The 22,976-nt window shown below is 47.7% G+C and overlaps 1 protein-coding gene across 3 annotated transcripts in view; it reads left to right on the top strand.

The window, feature by feature from the left end:
* The first annotated feature begins 2,735 nt into the window (after positions 1–2,735).
* FYCO1 (FYVE and coiled-coil domain autophagy adaptor 1) overlaps positions 2,736–22,976 on the top strand; it is a 68,951-nt gene continuing 48,710 nt past the window's right edge. The window contains exons 1-6 of one of the 3 annotated variants that reach the window (XM_072941119.1): positions 2,736–2,882; positions 11,845–12,000; positions 14,980–15,086; positions 16,580–16,705; positions 20,651–20,757; positions 22,628–22,771. In XM_072941119.1, coding sequence (XP_072797220.1) covers positions 11,946–12,000; positions 14,980–15,086; positions 16,580–16,705; positions 20,651–20,757; positions 22,628–22,771 — 539 coding nt within the window. In that variant the 5' untranslated portion in view covers positions 2,736–2,882; positions 11,845–11,945. Of the gene's footprint in view, positions 2,883–6,590; positions 6,697–11,844; positions 12,001–14,979; positions 15,087–16,579; positions 16,706–20,650; positions 20,758–22,627; positions 22,772–22,976 lie in introns of those variants that run through there. The other 2 variants (XM_006200780.4, XM_072941120.1) reach the window with 2 other exon arrangements.

Genomic DNA, 22,976 nt, shown 5'->3' with positions numbered 1-22,976 from the left:
GTTTTCAAAGGTTTTCAGTTGGGGGTGGGTAGGTTTTGAGGAGAAAAGCCAACAGTACAGTCATGGAGGAAAAAAACCTGGAAAATGTACATGTCAGGATTCAAAACTGTCAGGTTCTGGAGCACCGAAGTCCAGATCTTTCTGCACTATCGATGGGCAATTACTGAAAAGCAGACTTCTGTAGGGGAGCGTGATTCAATGAACTTGAATTCGCTATTTCTGCAATCAACTTCTGATTCCCTCTGTGGGTCTTACAGTCAGATTTTCCAGAAAAGGAGACTGATTTAACTAGTCACCAAGAAGAGGCTGGTTCTTTTGAGTTGAGCTGCCACATCAAGCCACCAGTGTGTCTGGCATCAACTTCCGCCTGCTGAGCAGGGACCAAGATGATGAGTCCCCTGGCAGAGGACATGCTGTCCCACATAAGGAGCGCTAACACAGTGGTAAGGATTTAAACCCTGTGATCAGACACACCTGAGCTAAAACCTCTCTCTACTTGCTATTAGCCATTGACCTTGGCAAGTTACTTACCCTCCCCAAATTTCAATTTGCTCATCTGCTTAACCGGGATACTTATGTGTCAAGAGATTGATATGAGGCATGTTTACCTTGGTGCCTGGCGCATAAAAAGCCCGTGAAGAATGGGAACAGTTACAAAAAGAGCCTCTTCCCTCAATGGGGCTGTGGGCATGGCTAGCTTCCCATGAGGAGCAGACTCTTCTGCTTAGGAAGACAGTAAGGAGGGTTTTGGTGATTTTTGGATCTGATCTCTTTATTTAGTGTGTATTCACACTAGAGCACAAAAGTGTGCTGAGTTTGTTTGGATAAGTTTAGTTTGAACTACTCAGCTTTATCTACAAAGGAAATCCAAGTTAAACTGCCTGAATAGTAGTGATTTTGAAACCTCCTTCCCTGTGCTTGAGAGACTGTGTTGGGTGGACAGAGGACCTCTTAGGAGCCCCTGGCTGTACCCTAACCTCTACCAGTTACCAGCTGTGTGAACTGGGACAGTTACTTAACTTCTCTGAGCCTCAGTCTCCTCATCTATAAAGTAGGGATAGTGAACCCTACCTACATCACAGAGTTGCTGTGAGTTTTAAGTATAATACTATCTAGATTTGGGGCTAGGATCTGTCATAGCATAGGTTATGGCATTAAAATCTCTCCCATTCCTAATATCTCACAAAATGGTTCAGACTGTGGGTGGAGAGTTGTGGAGCCAGGGCTCGTGTGCCTGCAACCAAACTCTGACAGTAGGTGTTTGCATCAAAGTAAGGGTTTATTTGCAGGGCACCAAGCAAGGGAATGAGAGACAGGTCTCATTTCAGCTCCAACTTGGTCTTTGAGTTGGGGGTGTTTTTAAAGAGCAAGAACAAAGAAGCTGAGATTAATCATTTTATGACATAACTTAATCATAGTTTCAGGAGGTCAGGATGATTCTCTGGCCAGGTAGTCCATAGCTCAGGGGCTTGTTAGCTCACCTTGCCCCAGAAAAACAACCTGAGTATGTACGTTAATGATGATATCTACAACAGCAATTTGAGTACATCAGTGATGTTATGGACAACAGCAACCTTAGTTATCTGACACTGGTTGATTAGTGTTCAATTAGCATAGGATTGAGGTCAGAGGGAATAAGAAAGGGAATAAATTGCTGGATGGAGAGATTAATCACAAACCTGGTGAGGGAACTCAGTTTTAGGGAGAATCCATTTCAGGAGGAATGATTTCCCTTTGCCATTTCCTTCCCCTTCTTCCCTTTTCCTTTCATAGTGTTTAATAGGAAGAATGGAAATTATTTCTCCCCATTCCCCACAAACTATTACACCCATCTAACTCACTGCCTTATCTATACCTAATTTAGAAAAATGGATGAGATGCCATCGCCTGTATCTATTTTCTTTCCTTTATTATTCTACCAGACAACTCTCCTCTTTCTCCATTTGCAGTGTTGGGGCCATGGCTCCTGACCGGACACCACTACCTAAGTCTTGTGAGTAAGAAAGGTGTTTCAAGATTAAATGGTGGGGACGGACAGAGAGAAACAGATGGTGCCGCCAGAGTCAAGGGATGGAGCCCAGTCACAGGCTGAAGTACCCCATGTACTGTTGCTCTTCTCTCTTGTGCCCAAAGTAGACATTACTAATGAATGCATTTTGTTCCATTGAGTTCAGCCTCAGAGTTCTTCACAACTCATAAATAGAAACTATAACTTATAAATAGAAATTGAGTGGAGAGTAGGGCTGAAATTAGGGCTGGTAGTTCATTAACATACAGTTTTTGAGCACTGATTTTAAGTAGGTCCCTGTGTTTAGTAGCGAGGGGACGAAAAGATAGAACATTAGGTTCAATAATATATAATGATTTTTATTTAGCCCAATATATTTTAAAAATATTTCAACGTGGAATCAATACAAAAATATTAATGAGCTATTTTCCGTTTTTCATACTAAATCTTTGGAACTCAGGTGTATTTCGTACTTACACCACTTGTACAATTCAACTCAAACTAGTCACATTTCAAGTTCTCAAAAGCCACACATGGACAGCACTGTTTTTGGAGTCCCAGACATATCTGATTTGTGGGCACATATGCTCCCAGGGACTGCAAGGGTTACTTTAGGGCCGGCTGCCCCGCGGAACCGGTGGGAGTTGCGAACCCCAGCTCCGCGAAGCATGCCGGGAGTCGTAGTCAGCGCCCATCTGCCTGTGGGAGCCCCCTGGGAGTTGTAGGCCTCAGCCCTGTGGAGCATGCTGGGAGTTGTAGTCCGCGCCAACCTGCGGCGGGGTCTGCGTATTATGGCCGCCCACGCCGCGCTCCCGTCCTCTTCCGCTTGGCCTCAGAAAGTTTCGGTTCTGTCCCGCTGTGGACCTACGAGCGCGTAAGTGCTGCGGGAGGGTCGGCCGGACCCACGGGGTACCTGAGCTATTGTCGGCTCTGGAGCTGAGAACTTCCCTCCGGGTGTTTCTTATCACCTGTTGCCTTTACCATCGCCGCCCATCCCGGGTCTCCACAGACCGCTCTCGAGCCCTTACCCTTGCTTTGCTCTTTTCCGGCGGGCCTGGGAAGTAACTCAGGCCGATGAATCTGACCCGGCAACCCAGGCTGCCTCTGGGAATCAGTTAGAAAGACATACACCCCCCTACCCCTCCAAACACCAGTCCCAACACCCCCGACGGCCGAGAGACCGGTAAAGAGCCCACCATGTGTGGTCTCAGAACACGTTTTTGGAGTTTTTAAGCACAGAAGGACGCGTCCCGGAGTTTTTGCTTGCGTCGTCCAAGAGGCCGCTGACCTAAAGAAGCGTACTTCCTGGCTCAGCTGGGCCGGGACAGCCCAGACCTTAACTTGTGAGACTCCACTGTTGCCAAGATTTCTCCCTTCCTCCCGTAATGGAACGGTTGTTCATAACGAGCCATCCTCCAGGCCACAGCCCATTCTCTTCACCCACTGCCTCTTGTGCTCTGGTGCAGGGTCTCGAGATAGCCCCCAGGAGACGGTTCCTGAAACACCTGTGGATTTATGGATTGTCTGTGATGTGGATGCACCGGACTTAGGCTAGAGTCCATGCTGTTAAGAACCTAGGCTGGGGGATGTAAGGGGAGGGCTGAATTTCATTTTTTATAAGAAAAACGTGTCGGTTGACACCTTAACCACATGGCTCCTTATTAGTGAACTGCGTCCTCTGATGTCCCTTGTCAGTCTTCACAGTTCCATTGGCTGCCCTCTCCAGAAAAAAAAAATAGAGCACTCTTTGAAACTGCCCTTGTTGGCCACAGCCTCTGTACCCCTACGCTTGTCTTCCCGCAACAGTTTCCTTTCCAGACATAGAAATGGGTCAGGGACTTCTTGCCGACAGAGGATCAGGCCTTAATCTGCTCACTGCTCTCCTGCCACTTCCAACCTTGCGGTCTCCCCTGTAGCAAGCTTAACTCCCCTGCCATCTGCCTAGTGCGGGCTGCTGGGTATTGCAGCCAGGGAAGAGCTGTCACGCTGTCAAGCTGCAGTTTTCAGCTCACAGCAGCTCCCCCTTTCAGAAGTGGACCCATGCTGAGTGGGTTCCACTTGACCTTCCCTTCCATGACAGCTACTGTTCACAAACCATTGAATGCCCTGTACCAGTTATGGACCATTATTATTATCACTCTGGAAACCAGAGTTGGTTGTCTCCGTGATGGTACATGGCCTTCTTTGAGTAAAAGGATCTGAAAAGGCTTTAAGAAAAAGATTTTCTGTTTCTATTAAAAGTGTAGGTCTTTGTGTAGTGCTTCATTTGGTTTTTAAATTGCTTTCCACATTTTATTAGGAAAATAGTTAAACATACAGAATCATTGGGAGAATTATATAGTGAACATATACCCGCCTATTAAGTTCTACAATTAATATTTTACTTCGATTATTTTTGTGTTTTAAAGTCAACCCTCTAGCTGCTCCTTGGATGGTCTTTACTCCTTGTGGCTGGCTTTTGGGCACTAACATGGTTTCAGGAGCCATGCTTTTTAACTTGGTTCTTTTAGGGGCAGAGTGGCTCCCACAGATGTTTGTGATGAGAGGAACCACCCTAAACAGCACAAGAGCAGAGTAGCTGGTGACTTTGACCCATGTTGGTCACCGAGGCCTTGGGCTGCTGCCTTCAGAACACGCAATAGGCACTCAAGAAATGGCAGTCCCTCTCTTCCCTTTAGGGAAGAGACTTGGCTAATGTGTTTTTTAGTGATTCCAAGAACAACTTCGGTGACTCAAAACTAGAATGTCTTTAAATTTGAGGCAGAGGAAGCGTGTTGACCAGCTGTGGTGTCAGGGTGAAAATCACTGATAGGAACTGATAGTTGAGCACATTCACTGGAGCAGCCCCAGGCAGCAGAGCAGGTAAGGCTTATTACTCACAGGCCCCCTCTGAGCAGAGATGAGTCGAGTTTGGCCTGTCAACATCTGCTCACCTAGTGGCCAGACGTCATTGTCTTGCTCTTGCTCAAAAGATAAACACTATTTGTGATTTCAGTGCCAGATTTTTTTTTAAGCTCTTGATTGGTGTAAGAGGCATTGTTTGAACAACTAGATAAATCAGTAGGGTGGGTATTGAAATGTTTATCTTGCTGTTTTTGTATGTGTCACTGTACCATCCCCATAAGAGTTTCAGCCACAGAACACATGAACTCCCAGGCTTGTAGGAGATGAGGAGGGCAGAGCTGTGCTCATTTGAGCAGGAGGTGTGTTTCCCACTTTGGAGCCAGTTAGCCTGATGGTTTTACTCTCCGCCAATGGTCCTTCCTGTTCTTGCAGGTCTCTGTGGCATTTGAAAGACACCATGCACCTACCTAGTTGGGCTTCTAGTTGGGCCCGATCCTGTGTGCAGGGATGAGGATGTGTGCGTCATTATGTTTCCGAGGGCAAAGTTAAAGAGAATCTGTGGTCTGGGTATAGTACTGTGGCTGTGTGGTTGGTTCCAGGGCCCAAGGGCAGGTCTGGCCAACCATCTCAGGAGCCTGGGAACTGCTCTCTAGGCCTGAGGCAGAAAACCAAGTTAGGGGAGCCCTTGGAATCCAGAAGAAAAACCTGAAGGGAAAAGCATGACAAGCAAGCCATTAGTCTGCAAAGGGCTAGGCCAAGAGGAGAATCCCTGTAGGTCCAGGATGGGCTGGTGACTGAACCAGAGGTGGTGGCTTAACATGGAGCTGGAGGGAATCTTTAGCCCCAGGTACTTTTTCCAGGACATCTGAAGCCTGAGTCAGGAGTGGGGCTTAGAAGCTTCAGCCAGGGTTCACCACTGAGAGTGTCTGCTCTTCTCCTTGCCCACCTCCTCCATGAAGGAAGGTAAAGGGTAACCTCCTTGCACTGCACCTTAAAAAAAAAAATACCCACACACAAGGTAGAAAGAGGTCAAATAACTTTCCCAGGACAGATAGATTGGCTAAAATTGCCTGAAAAGAGTTTGGTGAACTAAATGTACCATGCGTCTCACCCAGTCATGGCATGATCTTCATCACGTTATTTTTTGCATGATAGGAAATGAAAATTTCACAGGATGAATCTGATTCCAAAATCTAAATAGGGTCCAGGTTGGCAAGACTGTGATTGGTAAAAGAGAAGACACTTTTCTTGCTCACTGCCACCTCATGGATGTTTTCTCTGGGCTTTCTAGTGACCAGACCTCAGCCCTGCAGCCCCAGGTATGGTTGTGTGGCTGCTTCCTAAACGTCTGCTCACCTTCCTAAGAAAAACAGTCAGCTTTCTCTGGGCCCAGAAGCAACACCTCACATCCACAGGTCTCTCTTGACCCTGCTCTCCTGGGTCAGCAGACTGGAATCAGGACCAATTTTGTGTGTGTTCCAGGGGGAGTGACCAAGAAACTTGGGATTGTTGGTGCGGGGGAGGAGTCCAAGGGAAGAGTCAAGAAGTGATGTCTCAAGTCTTTGTTCCCTCTAAGAAAGAAAAGATTGCAAGTCAGGAGTGTTGGAGCAAGGTAACCCAGGCCTGCAGTTGGTCAGCACTTTAATCATAGGTCTTTAATTACAATTGGGTGGCCTGACAAGCCTGTGTTCACGTGTGCTGAAGTGTCAGCCTCTGAGCTGGCCTCTGACAAACTCCCAAGCACTCTCTTAGGCACCGTCTTGAAGCCCTGGTGAGGGCAGCCTGCCCGCCCAACGACCTTTTCAGCACTGAGCCCCAGGACCTCCAGGCCTTCAAAGCTGCAGGTACCAGTCAAGTACCCGCCTTTCTACGGGTGGTAACTAGAGAGATACTATTGGGTGTGCTGAACCAGGCCAAGGCAATGGTCTCTTCAGACAGGCTTTCTCCTTTTGACTAATTTGAACTATCCTTGTTAACATTCTTTCCCTGTCAGGGTGGAGTTGTCAACTGGAGTGCTCCACCTTGTTCGGGCGTCAGGGAGGAGTCAACTGTATGGTGCCCTTTCTGGGTCAGGTCTTACTATTGTGTTGGCAGCAGGTACCAAAAGCTTCCAGGCAGGGCCAAGTTGTCTTCCGTGCCCCAGACCTCCTCCTCTCCTTCAGATCCTTCTTTCCTTATGTGGCTACTTAGATGCTGTATTTTTCCTGCCAGAGCCAGTTTCTGGGCAACGTTATAAGTATTAGTCATTTACACCATCGTGTAAATAAGTTTACATGAGTCAGTTCTTTATGTCTTAATTTGAGACTAAACTGCTGTCTATTGTTTGAGGCATTTAGGGCATCTGGGCAGGTATAGGAGGAATTTGGAGGTCGGGGAAGATCTTTTATCTCTAAAATAACACCTAGGCTATAACTAGAAACTCAGGCAATAGTCCCAGGGAATACATAAAATTTTTTTAAAAAGCATTTAGTCCCTTCTTTATCAGAAGATGGGATGTTTTCAGACATTCTGGATAAGCTTAAACATAATTTTGAGTTGTTGGCAAGAGAATCCAGTGTTCCTCAAAATTTTATAAAATGAATTTCTCTGGTATTTGAAAGAGCTTGCCAGAGACAGTGATGAATAGTTTTACATGTCACACAGCAAAGGCCTTGGGTTCACGGTGGTGATTCGCACTTTGGAGGTTTATGAGGCACTGGAGTCCTGGGATCCTGGAGCCCTTCCCTCAGTGCCAAAGCAGCTGTGACCATGGCCATGGCCGTATGGACAGAAGCTGTCTCTGAGTGTCTCCTGAGTTAGGAAAGCAGTTTGCCAATCGATTGTAGAGGTCTCAGTCAGGCTGGTTCAAGCCAGAAGTCTGTGATCCCTGTGCTATAATAAGAAATACATATTGGTCTCTGTCTTTGGTTCCTGGCACAGAGCTTCTAACACCCTTGGAATTTCGTAATGGGAGTGTCTTGTTATTCCTAACAAACCCTTTTCACACTAGAGTTCATGCTAATATAAGACAACTCTTGTGGGCCCCTAGGTAGCTTCAGGGTGAGGGCTGGCTGCCAAGGGACCCCGCCTTAGGGTTAGAGGGTTGGCACTTGCAGCCTCACCCTTAGACCTGTGGTGAGTGGAGAGGGGCGGAAGGTGGAGTTAATCACCTGCCTGTGTAATGAAACCTCCATAAAGCCCCTAAATGATGGGCTTCTGAGAACTTCTGTGCTGATGAACACACTGAAGTGTTGCAGAGTGCGGAGCCCTGAGGGCATGGAGGGTCTAGCACCACCTCTCTTAACTCTCTTAACTCATCGCTTCCATTTGGCAGTTGCTGAACTGTAGCCCTTAAAATAAGCCAGTAATAGTAAACTGTCTCCCCAAGTTTTACAAGCTGTTCTAGCAAATTATTGGACCCGAGGAGGGATTGTGGGACCCCCTGGTTTATAGTCAGTTGGTTAAGAAGTACAGATAGCAACCTGAGACTAGCTATTGGTGTCTGAAGACAGGGCAGTCCTGTGGACTGAGCCCTTCACCTGTGGGGGCTGCACTAACTCTGGGTAGTTATCCTTAGAATTGAATTGAATTGAATTGAAGGACACCCAGTGGTGTCAGCTGGATGTCAATGTGGAGAAAAGCCACACATTTGGTGTGAGAAGTGTTGTAAGTAAAAAATAGCTCATCCCTAAACCAAAGGGCAAGCTTCTCTAGAGACCCAAGGAAGTTGACCATGGAGTGGAGAGAGACAGTGCCCCATTTTGTGTCTTCTGAAGGTTAATAATGGCCTCAGACCCAGGAAAAAGGCCGTAAAGCCGAGTCATCCTTTCAGAGTCCTTGAAAATAGCACTCCTACAGTGACCACCATTTGCTTCCTGTGAGGTGGCAGTCCCAGCCCAGGTGGGAAGGCCCACTGTGGCCTACAGGCCCAGCAGCCAGTTTCTCAGGGCTCATCACCTTGGTGGTGACGCAGGCTTTTTGGAAAATCAACTTGTGTCATCAGCGGTTGGGCACTGCTCACCCCGTGACCTCGGGACTTGTCCTGGACTGGTGGAGGACACTCCACGCTCAGCAGGGAAGGCCTCCTGGGCTTGGGCTGACATCTGCAGCGTCACCAAGGTACCAAGAAGTCTTGAAGGAGCATGTTTCTGTCTCTTCAGGTTCATCGTGCCAAGGTGCCAATTTGGCCTGCAGACACTGTCTCTCTTGTGCCAGGCTCCAAAGGGGGCTGATTTCTAGGAAATCCAGCTGTTTGTATCCTCACATTGTCCTGGCCAGAGCCTGAAGGAATTGACTCGGAATCCGTCATTGTTAGCGCTTTCTTCCCCAGTTCCGCCCTGCCCGTCCTGTGCAGGTCTTATCCTAGTTTTAAGTAAGTGTGCACACAGACCCAATGGACTTGATTTGAGGATTTATGGGGTATTATTTTTCTTCCAAGATTATTTCTCCCAGAAACTACAAAGCTCTCTGTTGACTGTAGTCAAGTAAGAGAAATGTGGGTGGAGAAACGGCCATTACACCTGCCGTTCCCTCTACTTGGCACCCTTTCCTCCTCGGGTCTCTTCCATGACCTCCTGTTCATTTTTCAGGCCTTGCTCAACACAGTTGCCATCACAGAGTGTTCGCCACCCTCTCCCTTCCCCACGCAGAATGCATGTTCCCTTCCTCAGGTCCCGTTGCATCTTGCTAAATTCACCTCAGTACTGTTATTTTTTGGTTAAGATATAATTTACAGTATGTGAGTTTTGAAAAACATATGTTCATCACATATATACAGTCATGTAACCACCACCATAATCAAGACTCAGAACAGAATGGCCTCCCCACCCCCGCTGCAATTTCTGCATACTCTTGTAGTCAAACCCTCCCTTCCCCGTCAGCCCCAGGCACCATGGATGTGATTTCTCCCCAGTGTTTGGCCTTTGCAAGAATAGCATGCAAGTAGAATCACAAAGTAGGAAGCCTTTCAGTCTGGCTTCTCTTCTTCAGTATAGGTCACTTGTCGTGTATTCGTGGTTCATTCTGTCTCCTTGATGAGTACGCCTAACTTTTTATCAATGTCTGCATGGGCCCCTCCTGCCGTATCCAAGTATCTGGATATTTTCTGTTTTCTTGATGCACTCTGAGCTCCCCCAGGGCTGGACGGTGCCTTGTGTGCCTCTTTGTCCCCAGGCTGCATGGAGTAGGCACTTGACAGTGTGGCGCCCGGGCAGCTGTGCATTGTCAGTGACGGTCCTTATCCTCTCTTCCTCTTCAGAAGGAGCAAGTGTCTGCCTGACAGCAGAGCCCCTGCAGAAGTCTGGCCGAGCCTGGGCCCCAGCGGGTCCCTGCTCAAGCTCTGTTCAGCAGGGGACCTAGAGAGCCGCCCGGGGATGGGCAGTGGGAAAACTGCTCCCACCCTCCTTTTGGTGTCTGTGATAGGCGAGGTGTCAGCACTTGTTAGGGGCTTTGGTGGGGTCTCTGGATCCTCTGACTCTGGGGCTCCCTGTCATGAGTTACTGGGAGCACAGTACAGGAGTGTGCCTGTCTAGTTCCTCCTAGGCCAGAGAAGCCGTCCTTGGGTCCTGTTTTCACTGAGTCACAGCTGCGCTGGCTTGTCAGTTATAAATAGACCCAGGCATATCTATGCCACAGCAGACCCTCCCCTTGGGCTGACGCTGAAATGCTTGTGTAAACAGTTTGAGGAACGTGAGGTTGGCGACCATTTCTCCTCCTGGATCTTCTTACCTTGCCTCCTGGAGCAGTAAGGGGAAGATGGTGGTGGGAGAGTGGGGACCAGCTCGTGTTTGAGACCTTCAGGGTGGTGGCACATTTGAGAGGCACTGGAGTTCAGGGTAGTTCACAGAAGCCAGTGAAAGTGGTTGGTCACTTGCTGTAGTGGCAGTGGCTCCTTTGTAGAGCCACCGGATTTGAAATCAGACTGTTCAGAGTTCATACCTCGACCCCACTCCCTACTGGCCTGTGGCCTGAGACACGTTACACAACTTCTCCCAACGCCAGTTTCTCCCTTGTATGTTATCTAACCCCCAGGGTGCTGGTGGGAATTAAAATGACCACGGGGTGTAAAGCACCTGACAGGCCCAGCACACAGCCCTTGTCTAGCAGTGGCTTCTTCGGCCGCCTCTAGTCTTGCCAGCTGCTTTTGCCAGCAAACATTGCAACTTCATATCGGACACCTAAAGAAAGAATGAGTGGTTTTGAAAGGAGTATAATGGTGATGTCCAAGTGTGCATCCAGACATCCTTCCAACGTTGCTCACATCGCCTCCTCTTTGTTGGTCTCCAGCCACTGCTATGTCCTCAAATCACTTAAGCAGCTGCCGAAGTAGCGCTGGTAACTCTGAACTCACAAGCCACGGGAGGACTGTAGCTGAGTTTAAAATAGAGACGCATCATTTGACTGGTGCCCAGGGCTGCGCAGCCCCCCTCAGTGTCTGCCCTCCTCGGCTGAGGCAGATGCTGGGTGTCTGGGGGCTGTAGACCTCCCTGCGAGGCCTTCCTTGATCCAGAAGCCCTGAGGGTATGTCCTCAGCCTCCACCACTGCTGGCCAGAGGGTGCCGACCTTTTCCTCGGAGAAAGCAAGCCTGGGGCAGTGAGGGGCTTGGGGCCGGGTGTGGAGGAGACGGGGGTCTGATGTGGCCGCACTGTAGGCTTAGCAGGCCAGTGAATGGGGCTTGGACTAGTTCTGGCCGTCGTATAGGAGGCCGAGGGGAACCACTGGGAGGCATTTTTAAAGGTAAAAAGTGGGGCAGGCCTGTGTAAGAGGGCAGAGTAGGAGGGGAGCTCAGAAAGAATAGGCCGTGCTATTTGGTTGATACTGTTTCTTTTAAAGCTCCAAACCAGGTCATTGTGTCTGAGTGTAAGCGTGTCAGAGAATGCCCACAGAGCGAGGCTTACACAGAAAGGTCAAGCCCTTCCCATTGAGGGAGGACGCCCAGATGGCACGACCTTGTGTCCAGAGCAGCGTCCCTCTACTGCTGTCTTTCAGTTGTGCCTGTGACTGCTTCCTCTAGGGCCTCCTCCTCCCCGTGCAGGTGCCACCATGGAGTCTGACCTCTGCTGAGCAGACCCGGCAGGAGGCACACGGCCAGGAAAGGCGGCCACAGCGGTCACCATGGCATCCACCAGCGCGGAGAGCCAGCTGCAGAGAATCATCCGCGATTTGCAAGGTATGGCTCAGTCACAGAGCACGCCAAACTGGTTTTGAGGGAGCTGTGGCTATGCTTTTGCTGTTGCCAGCTAAAATTCAACCCTGCGATCTGTGTTTACACCGGGAGTAATTGGAGCTCTCAGTTGAAATCATATTGAAATATTGAGGCTCAGATGTCTGTCCTGTAAGTCTGGAAAAGCTTGGCGCGCCCTCCTGTCATGCACCATAAAGGTATTTTGTAAACAAAATCAAATACCCTTTACTGGCCCTGGGTCTGATTTCAATTTGTGTGTATTTTCAAGCTGCCTGTTAGTTTTTTAAATGTGAGCCTCTGGTTGATGGTGGAGTTGGCTCATTTGGGGAGGAATATTCTCCCTCCCTCTGAGCAGGAAGACAAGATACTCATCTTTCTTGTTTTGCTGATCAACTGGTCCTGGCAGGTGGACAGCCTGTCACCTATGACTCACTCCAGTTCTGGGCCTGCTGCCTCGTGGGCATCCCTGAACTTGGCATTGCCTGGTAAGACAGACCGACTCGAGGGCCTTGTCTCACTGGACCGAGGCAATGCGGAGGGCGCCTGTGAACAGAGTAGACTCAGGAAGAGCAGGCTGTGTTCTCTGCTGGCCGCGGAGGCCAGGGCCCCAGCTCACGCTTTCAGGTGACGTGCCACGACCAGAATTTTGGCAAGTTTTCTATCCCTTGCAGGTCACCATGGCAGGTCTCGTAAGCCCCTCTGGAGCCCCAGCACATTTGCTGCAACATGGTCTGAAGCTGACCCCTTCTTCTGTGTCAGGGGACCACAGTGACACTTCCTGACAGACTCAAGGCCCAGGTTCTTACCTGCTCAGACACAGAGATAACCAATTACAGCCCCTCAGACCCAGGCTGGTGGAGGCCACAGCAGTCCTGATTCTGAAGGTCAAAAGTCCATTAAATAAAAGTCACTTTCTCGGGCTTATCTCCTGTTTATACAGCACTTAGGGCCTGTAATGGCCGATCATTACATGGCACATGAGCCAGGCACAAGTCTCACAGACCGTAACTCATTGAGTCCTCACATTTGGTCCTGTGAGGTTGGGACCATTGTTATTCCCATTTTGCAGATGTGGAAAGTGGCACAGAGAGATTAGGTGACTTGCCTAAGGTCACACATCCAATCAGGCAGAGCCTGGGTTTATGTACACACCTGGTGCCAGAATCTGCCCTTAACCACACCAGTCTACTTCCATAACACATGAGATGGCTTTTTTCTTCTTAAATTTACACACACACACACACACACACAGTAAAAAGACAGTCCCAGTAAATCTGAGTTTGCTCCTAGTCTTCAGAGGTTTCTCCACAAAGTAGGCAATCTTCTCTGTGTTTCAGTCTCTGGTTCTCAAGGATGACTTTGAGACCTGAAGTCCTTATCAGGAGGGTTGAGAGGAAGGGAGGAGCCTGTAGCAGAGCTCCTGATCCAAGGAGGAGGCCAGGCATCAGCATTTGTTCAGTTGCCTTTTCCCATCCCATGTGCTGGCTGCCTCTGTTGTCCCCCACATCCCAGGGTCATCCAATGTCCTATACCCCACCCTTGGAGCACTTTGGTGTGAATTTTTAAAAGGTACCACTTTCTCAAGACTCTTATATCTCATCTGTTGGTAATTATCAGAGATTAGAGCTGGAAATTTCATATTCCATATCCAAGGCTCCTTTGAAAATTTCAGGAGTTCCCAGATCCAGTTGTGAACGTTAACCCTGCCTGAGGGTAGGGGGAGGAAGGCTGCGTGTCTTTCCCGGTCCCTGGTCCTCAGCTCTCAGTGCCAGCCACAGCAGACGCTTCTAGTAGGGCATAGCTGGATGGCAGTCACTTGTTTTAAGAACCAACCCCAAGACCCTGTCTTTGCCGCTTGCTGGCCTTTGCCTGAGGTGTCAGTGGTGATTAATTTTCACAGCTCAGGCTCTGTGTCAGTCGTGGGCAGGTGTGCTTTCTAACCATGGTGTTCAGGGGGCTAGGGCTTCCTTTTCTTTCAAGAATTGTCAGAGAAGATGTTTTCATCCAGCATGTTCCAACCATCTCAGCCATGGACATTTTTCCCAGAATCTAAATAAAACTCAGCTTCTTACAGTCCCTCTGTCCTACAGCAGGGCCAGGAATGAAAGTCAAAGGTAGCTTTCCCTCTTTTTCTGCACTGGGAGGTAATTGTCTTGGAAGTTAGGAGGTGAGCTCTGGAATCAGAAAGCCCTTGAGAAAAGCAGGCATCTCATTCCATCTCTGCTGTTTGTTGCCCTCTTTGGCCAAGTGCTCTGACCTCTCCTTAGAGTTCCTCATCTGTAAAGCGGGACTGATAACACCAGCTTTTGTCAGTTCTACCTTGTATTTTTTTTTCACATTTTTACCAGCTCTGAAATTGGCATCGTCTTAAAATCCATTGCATCTTAGATTTGTTGAAATAAAGCAATTCCTACCTCGCAGTGCTGTATTGAATGAGAAAGACCCGCAGAGTCCTGGCCCCTCACCAGCACTCAGTTAACAGAAGCAGGTGGTGGTATCATTCTTGGCATTGTCACAACCACTATTTGCACGTTCTGGGTCCTGTGGCATCCTGGTCTTACCTGCACTGAGCAGTGGGGTTACAGTGAAGACCAAGAACCGTGGCCGGAAGAGAGGATGGAGCCCTCTGGAAGTCGATACTAGGGGACTGCTACATGATCCATCCACACAGCAGATACTTTTGACCAAGTACTGGGTAAATTATGAGACCTGCATGGTGGACCTTCAGGGATGACCAAGAAATGTGCTCAGTCAGCAAGCTATGGAAAGGCCCTGTGGGCTCTTGGGGCGCCTGAGCCCCTTCTGACTCAGTTCCAGCCTGGGGATGCTTTCTACCACCCCACATTTCCTCCATGCTTTGCCGCCATTGACTACTTACTCCCCATGCTTCTCGGGGTCATCCTGCTGCTCTCTCTGAGGCCAGGCTCTGAACATGGTTACATGTTCCTGTTTGTTGTCTTAAAGATGCTGTGACAGAACTAAGCAGAGAATTTAAGGAAGCAGGGGAACCCATCACAGATGACAGCACCAGCTTGCATAAGTTTTCTTACAAACTTGAGTATCTCCTTCAGGTAAGTGCCTCCTGCCATGTGTTATTTTCTGCTCTCTCGTCCCTTGTCTCCCTCTGGGCTGCTTCATCAGCATTGAGGATGCAGCTCCAAAAGCTCAGTGGAGCCCTTGAGCCCTCTTGGTTATACTGAAGGTCAGAGCTGCCCCCAGCTCCAAGTTTGAGTGATCCTCTAAGGAATCAGAATGTTGCCCTGCAGGATGGTTTTGGGAATTGAGAACATTCTTTAGAGATTTAAGACATCTTAAAGCAGGTCACAGGGTCTCTGTCTAGCAGGGATCTTAACTTTTAGGCAGTCACACACCCCATTGGCAGTCTGGTGACAGCTGTGGAGCTTCTTCCTAAACATACATACACACCCAGCACACATTTTCCAGGAGTGTGCGGCCCTCTAGAGATGATCTGGAGGTCCCTGCTCTAGAGCCTTGCTTCAGAAAGTGTGGTCCCTAGACCAGCAGAAGCAGCATCACCTGGGAGCAGGTTAGAGGTTCCCACCTTGACTTGCTGAATTAGGATCTCTGAAGTCAGCCCAGGAAGTTTGCTTTTAGCATGCTCACAGTGTAATGCTTCTGTCTGCTTGGTTCAAGAAGCATAGCTCTAGAGAGCTCTGCAGGTGTGGAAAAATACAGGCAAGTACACTAGGCAGGGAAGAAATGTACCAAAATGTTAACAGAAGTTATCTTAGGGTGATGGTATTAGGCATTTTTTTTTATTTTGTTTTGTTTAATCCAGATGTCCTAACAATGTATGCAGATCTTTTCTAATCAGAACAGATGCTTTAAACTATTATGTAGGCAGATATACAGCTATCATTTTAAACACTGTAAATTTGCAATGTCACATCCCACCAAAGCGTGTAGAATGAGAGCCCACTGGAGATGTCTCAGTGTGTTGAAGGCTCACCTTTCACATGCCTTTTCAACTGGTTTTCTTGTTTTACATTGTGAAAGTATTTATGGACCTTTTTTTTTTCAATGAGCCCATTTTGGTTTTGGGTTTGAAATGACTCATAGCTGACATTTATTTGAATTTATTGTATGTATGTTAAAACAATATTGAAACTCGTATAACTGGGATAAAATGTCACTGATGCATTTTCCTAAGTTGAGACATAGCTAATAGTCTTCATGTTGCCCTTAAGACTTTTCAGTTGCATTTTTTTTATCATGTGTTAATAGCACCTTTGGTGTCTTCTACCCAGCTCTATGCGCAGAGGTCCCTTCAATGGATAAATCTTTTGGGAGCTTGTTGTTCCTGAATCTCACAGTCTCACTAGTTGCATGACCTTGAGCTAGTTAGTTACTTAACTTCTCTTAACTTCAGATTCCTCACCTTTAAAATGAGGACTAAAACACTCTCGTTTGCCAGTAAATAAAAATAATACTGATAAAGGGCCTCGCCCAGGGCCTGGCAATTAAGAAGCTGTTATTATTATCATTTAAGTGGTGGGATAAACAGCAATGGGTTTGGGCATCTCTGTCTCCTTTCCCTGTCCAGTTCGATCAGAAGGAGAAAGCCACGCTCCTGGGCAATAAGAAAGACTACTGGGACTACTTCTGCGCCTGTCTGGCCAAGGTGAAAGGAGCCAATGACGGGGTCCGATTCGTCAGGTCTATTTCCGAGGTAAGCGGAACAGCCAAGGGCCTCTCATCTCCCCTTCACCTGCCTTAAGCATCTCTCGCGGAGACGTTTGCTGCAGACAGCCAAACAAGGAAATGAGGGTTTACGGGTAGTAAGGAGGTAAAGAAATCCAGTCCAGGTGTGCGCAGTGCCCCCTGGTAGCCCTGGGAAGCCTCCTAGGAGGGGGTTTACCAGGCCAAGGAACAGCTCAGTCCTGAGTATGTATTAACCCCCTCCACCACCACCATTCACATGTTACCTAACTGGGTGGACTGTTCACATTGCAGTCCCCTTGGGGTGCCCCTCAGAGGTATGCAGCACAGGACACCTTCACCTTTTTTTTTTTTAAATCAGTTTCAGATAAAATTCTTAGAGTTTGCTAGGCTGCTTTCCCTGCAGTTTGCCTGGGAAACTTGGCTTTAAAATGAAGAGAGTGATGTGGGATCTTAGGAGACATTTCTTAAAATAACTGGTGTGCTAAGCAGCTTCCCTCAGTAAGTTCTGAGCCCCTCAGGAGCAGAATGTGATGGCTTTGCTGTTTTGTAAAAGTCCAGAACAGCAACAACAGCACACACATGCACTCATACTCACTCCCTCACTCTTTTTCTCTCTACCTCTCCCCCACCTCCCATCCCCGCTGACTCTCTCTCATCAGCCTGGTCGATCTAGGAGTGAAGAACTTTGCACATTAGGGAACAAGTAATCCCCTAGATTTGGGGCAGGATGCCTAAAGGGTTTGTACGTGTCATCTTAGTTTTCAGTATCTCATCAGTAAGTCCAAGGTCCCTTTAAAGTCAGCAGACATGCTTCTTGGCCAGCCACCCACAAAGGCCACAGGGTCAGGTGCTTTGGGCGGAATTCCCCGGCTGTGCCAGCTGGAGCCAGTGGGTTTCTTCTAATAGAGAGTGACGGTGTTAGACACGCCGACACTGAGAGCCAGGCATTTTCCACCAGCTCTACCTTCTGACAGCTGAGAAAATGACGGGCAATCCTGGCTCAAGAGGGGTTGTCCAGGTAGCACAGAAGGTCTTGTGAGAGCTTGTCTTGTGGGACTCTAAGGTGCCTGATTAATGCGTCATAAGTCACTGTCACCGTCCTCTCCTTAAACCGAGGGGCATTCTCACTGTTACTCTTATTTTCCGCTCGGAGCAAAGCCTGTCCAGACTTTGGACAGCTGAAGTCTGGAAATAAATGTAGTTTAATCCTCATTTCCCAAGCCCATGAAATCCCAGGGTTACATCTACTTTTTGGCTGATTTCCTCTCTCTTCTCATAATGCAGTCGGACCTTTAGACAATACGAGACCAGGGACACTGACTTCTAGAAGCAAAAAGCATTCCCCGCTTGCACAGATACTTGGTTTCTGATGGCTGGCATAGGCTCTGTTTTTCCCGTGGGGTCCAGCTGTTCCATCGCTTTTGAAGACACTGCTCTCTGGTGCACCAGTGCATGGAATGGCCCGGGCTGTCACTAGGCCGGATGGGTTGCTGGAGACTTGGGTTAATTTTAATAATCAAGTGCCATCCAGGCCTGCAAGCCAGGGGGTAAAAGTCAATGGATAAGAAGCATTGCTGGGCCCCTTAGGCCCCTTTGGGGCAGGAGGCAGCTGTCTGGGCTAAAACAATCCAAGGCTCTAATCAGCCACTTCTAATGGTTCATAATGGCTCCACCTGGACCCTGTGCATTTCACTGCGATGGGCTTGTCAGAACCAGGTCGTAGTTTGCAGTCAGGCTCCTGGCACGGTGGTCTGGCTTAAAGCCAAGCCAGATCTTGTGTACCTTGGCTGATTTCCTGTCCTTGGCTGCCATTATATCGCTTCTCGGAATACTGCGTGTGAGTTCTGATTAGATGCTAAAAAAAGTTAAGGAATTGGGTAAAGAACGTGGGCCCATGATCTCAACAAGGTCTAAAAAGGACTGTGCAGTATTTTCATTTGTAGTGCAAAGGAACTGCTGTTGTTCCTTTCCCCAAAGAATGTGTAAAAAAAACCTTTTAAAATAGCTCCCTTTACAGATACAATCAATTCAGTTAATAGGCTTGATTTAAAATGTAGCCTCAAATGTTTGCCTTTAAAAAATTAAATGTTCTAAATGCTGTTACAATGGCCATTTTATTAATAAGGACAAGCCCCTCCCTTGGGAGCTCACAGACCTGGGCTGTTGTGTGAGTCTCTTATTAAATTCCACAGGGCTGGTGTGTGGGTGTGTGTGTGAATGACCGACTCGCTTCACTTCACGATGCCTTGCTCAGCTGTTCTCCGCTGCCCAGGTTTTCTAGTTATCACCACTGAATGCTTTGTTCTCGCCTCACTCATCAGTGGAAAAGCATTTGGATGTGTGGGTGTCATCAAGATTCTCCCCTGGGTGTCTGTCAGGATCCATTCCTTGTGGACATGCCATGGTGGTTTTGAGAGAGCTGATGGTTGCTGCTGTCCACCTTCATTCCACACATCCTGCCTCTACCCCAAATCCACAAAACACATGTGGAGAAATGTCTTAAAGCTTCTTACAGAAATGTCTTCTGAGGTTTTACACCTTCTTTTTTTTTTAAACTATTTCATATTGTGGTATTATTTCCTTGAGTCAGAGGTATGAAAACTTACAGCTCTGAGCTAAAAGGTGCTGTGTACCGGGATGTTTACACCATACTTCATGTGCCCCCGAGTCCTTGAGGTCGTATCACATGCTTCCTGTCTCAATCTAGTGCCATGACTGGTTTCTTAACTGTATGGAGAGTTAGGACCCTCCTTTGGTCAAATCATTGCCGCCCCTTCCCCTAGCCACCAAGTTAAACATTTCTGACCTTTGACGGGATGAGGAGGGTCTGTGTCTCTGCCAGTGCCTAACAGAGCGGGTACATAGGTAGGTCGACAGGTTTAGAGTCCTGTTCACTTACCTTGAGCTTCTGGGGCTGAAACTTTGGAAGCACGAATCCTAATTTGCAAGCTGGTCTCACATGTCTTCTGTGGCTGTCCATTTGGACAACTTGATTTTAGCCCTTGATCCATCCTGGCAGCTGTGTGCAAGAGTCTCTGACCAGCACACCTCCACCTCCATCACAACAAGCTCAGAAACCTCTTTAGAAGCCATGTTTTGGCACTGTGGTGAGAGGTTTCAAAGACAGGCCTGCACCTGGACCCTTCATCTACCTCCGACTTCATAAAACAGAAGCACACCCATTTCTTCTTACCCCAGTGTCACTGGGCCACCTAGAGACACCCCTGCCCTCACCCACTGGGCACCTTCTGGCTAAATGCAGTGAGTTGGTATAGCAGAAAGGAAATCCAACCAGGAAAGCATTGACAGACATGTGGATTTTACTGATGGATGCAGAGGAGGAGTTATACATCCATCCAAAGTCCCCCTTACATGCCTCAGCCTTTTGCCCTCCTCTCTCCCCCTTCCACACTGGCTCCAGCCAAGCCCCTAAGGCCTCTCCCCCTGCATTTCTTCTCCCAGCACTTCAGAAACAAGCCCAGGCATTAGCCAAACTGAGACCATCTCGCTCTTCAAGCATACTGGTGTGAGAAGCCCTCCATTTACCTCCAAGTGGTTTTCTAAGTAAATATTCCAAATTAAATCAAACCATTTCATGTCTGACTCCAACCCAGAGACTCTGATGGAGCAGAGAAGGGAGAATGACATTCCAGGAGAATCCACAGGTAGCTATTTGAGCCTCTCATGACTAGATTTTCCTTGACACGTTTACTGGAATCGACAGATTACTGTCAGATGCAGGCCTGCAAGAAGATCCCCTTTAGGTCTTGCTTTCTGGGGTGATATTACATGTTTTGTGTTCTTTGAGGGACATGAGTGAAGCTTATGGATAGGGTAGAATTGGGTGACATTTTCTGCCCTGTATCTGTTTTTGCCATCCATCCATGAGGCCAGGTCTGTATTTGGAGTTAGGCTAACAGGTCTGCATTTCTATGTAATGTACTTTTTCCAGCTCCGAACATCTCTGGGAAAGGGAAGAGCATTTATTCGCTACTCCTTGGTGCACCAGAGGTTGGCAGACACCTTACAGCAGTGCTTCATGAACACCAAAGTGACCAGGTAAGTACGTGACAGTGCTGGCGTTACCCCGACACCATTCAAAAATGATGTGAAGTCCCTCATTCATCATAATGATACTACTTACAGTACACAGGATGGAAACCATCAATGTCCAGTGAGGGAGGGCTGTTAAATTACAGCAGATCAGCTTAACTGGCATAGCAAGGCATCATTTGATGTTGTAATAAGGAAGTCTATATGGCAACAGAGAGCATAACAGTGTAATAATCAAAGAAAATGCAAATCTTGTCTATCTTAATGGCAACAATGAAGAAATTACAAAAATAAATAAAAAGAATTAAAGTATATGGGAACATGATTTGATGAAAGGATTGAGTATTTTTCTTTTTAAATTATTGTTTGTGCAATGGACAGTTTTTCAACACTTTCTAGTATGCATTACAGTGTATAATGTCTCCGAAACAAGTGCAGGAGACCTCAAATAAATGTGATAAATTTTTTAAAAATAATAATAATGACACCGCAGTAGCAGCGCCTGTCTGTGTCCCACGAGGACACAAGCAGGGTCCTCCTACATCTGTCGTCCACTTCTGCCCCTCCCTGCCACAGTGCTTGGTGCACATGGGGCAGGTAGCGCTGAGCCTCCGCAGGTGAGAAAAGTGAGGCTCAGAGAGGCTAAGGGCCTTTCTCTGGGTCCCACTGATGTTGAGGTGGAAAGCAGAAGTTTGGGTCCAGGTCTCTTAACTCCCAGTGCCAGGTAGTTTCCCCCGGCAGATAGCATGTCCTTGGTGCTGGCGTTAATGGACAGACCCCAGTGGTCACCCTGCACCAGTGGGTGGCAGCCTTGGCCTCTCAGCAGAATCACCTGTGGAGTTTTTAATACCACCAAGCCTGGGGCCTCACATGAGGCACTGAGTCAGCACCTGCTCCACATATCTGGACTCCCTGGAGATGGTGATGGGCAACCAAGGGCTGCAGCCTCAGTGGGACAGGGAGGAGGAAGGAGAGGAGAGGGACAGGCGTGTGAAGGGGGAGAGGGCGTCAGATTAGGAGCATCTGACCAGGTGCCAATCAGTTGAGCCTCTTTGGATGGCCTGGCACCCCTTTTCTAGCTCTGCCTCGCCCCTCCCTCAGGAATGTTCTTCTAATTAATCAAAGAAATCACATCTGAGTTAAAAACTTTGGGGGGAAAATATTTTGTTTCACCTTGTCACCTTTAAGATTGATTTGCATAAAGGTGTATTTCTCGAACATGTGCCCGACTTTGTGAATTCACTGAGTTGAGAACCTTCGCACTTCTGATTAGGTTGTTTTGTTGGGATGTTTGTTGAAAACTGTCATAAACAGCTTGACTTGCAGTGTGTCCCAGTTCACAGACATCAGCCAAGTAGCTCAGTAAACTCACCTGTGTTGTCTTTTTAATTTTTACTGCTTCACGTAAAATGAAACAACCACCACCTCAAAGTGCAGATATTTTGTTCCTTGGTTTTTAAATTGGTGTCTGGAGAGAAATTAGCAGTGCATTCAGTGACCTGTATTAAGTTCTCTGGGAAGGAATAGAAGATGAGATTTTCTTTCAAAAAGGAACTATTCTTTCCCCTACAACTGCCCTTTCTTGGCAAGTAGTTCAGATTTAAGGTTTCTGACATTCTTTGGGGGAATAGATATGATATAAATAATAAATAAACAAGTATCTAGTTTATTTCATTAGTTTCCTTGAAGAAGAGGAAGTTTATTTGAGAGTTATGTGCTCCTACAGTGAAAGTCAAATTGGGGTATGTCTGACTGTCTGTCCTTAGTTAATTTTAGTACCTGAGTTGAAATTTGATGAGGCAGAGCCATACTGGGAGGGCTGATTAAATTCACTCTTCCCTTGTCTTTATCCATTCCTTTTTGTGTTTCCCTGCAGTGACTGGTACTACGCAAGGAGCCCCTTTCTGAAGCCAAAGCTGAGCTCTGACATCGTGGGCCAGCTCTATGAGCTGACCGACGTCCAGTTTGACCTGGCATCGAGGGGCTATGACCTGGATGCTGCCTGGCCGACGTTTGCCAGGTACTTGAAGAGTTAGCTGCCTGGTTGAAAAGGGGGGGAAAGAGATACTTGAGGTTTTGAAGTGGGCCACACAGTCTACCCAAAGCAGTTTTGCTTGTGCAGTGAATTACCTGAAGCTTTGCAACTCTTACTCTTGCTAATTTTACAGACTTGGTTGAATTGTGACTGTTGTAACTAGTGATAACATCTGAAGGTTCCAACCTTA

The sequence above is a fragment of the Vicugna pacos genome, chromosome 17 (assembly GCF_048564905.1).
Source record: "Vicugna pacos chromosome 17, VicPac4, whole genome shotgun sequence".
Classification (NCBI taxonomy): domain Eukaryota; kingdom Metazoa; phylum Chordata; class Mammalia; order Artiodactyla; family Camelidae; genus Vicugna; species Vicugna pacos.
The sequence above is the reverse complement of the archived record's forward strand: the minus strand, read 5'-3'. Positions and strand labels throughout refer to the sequence as shown.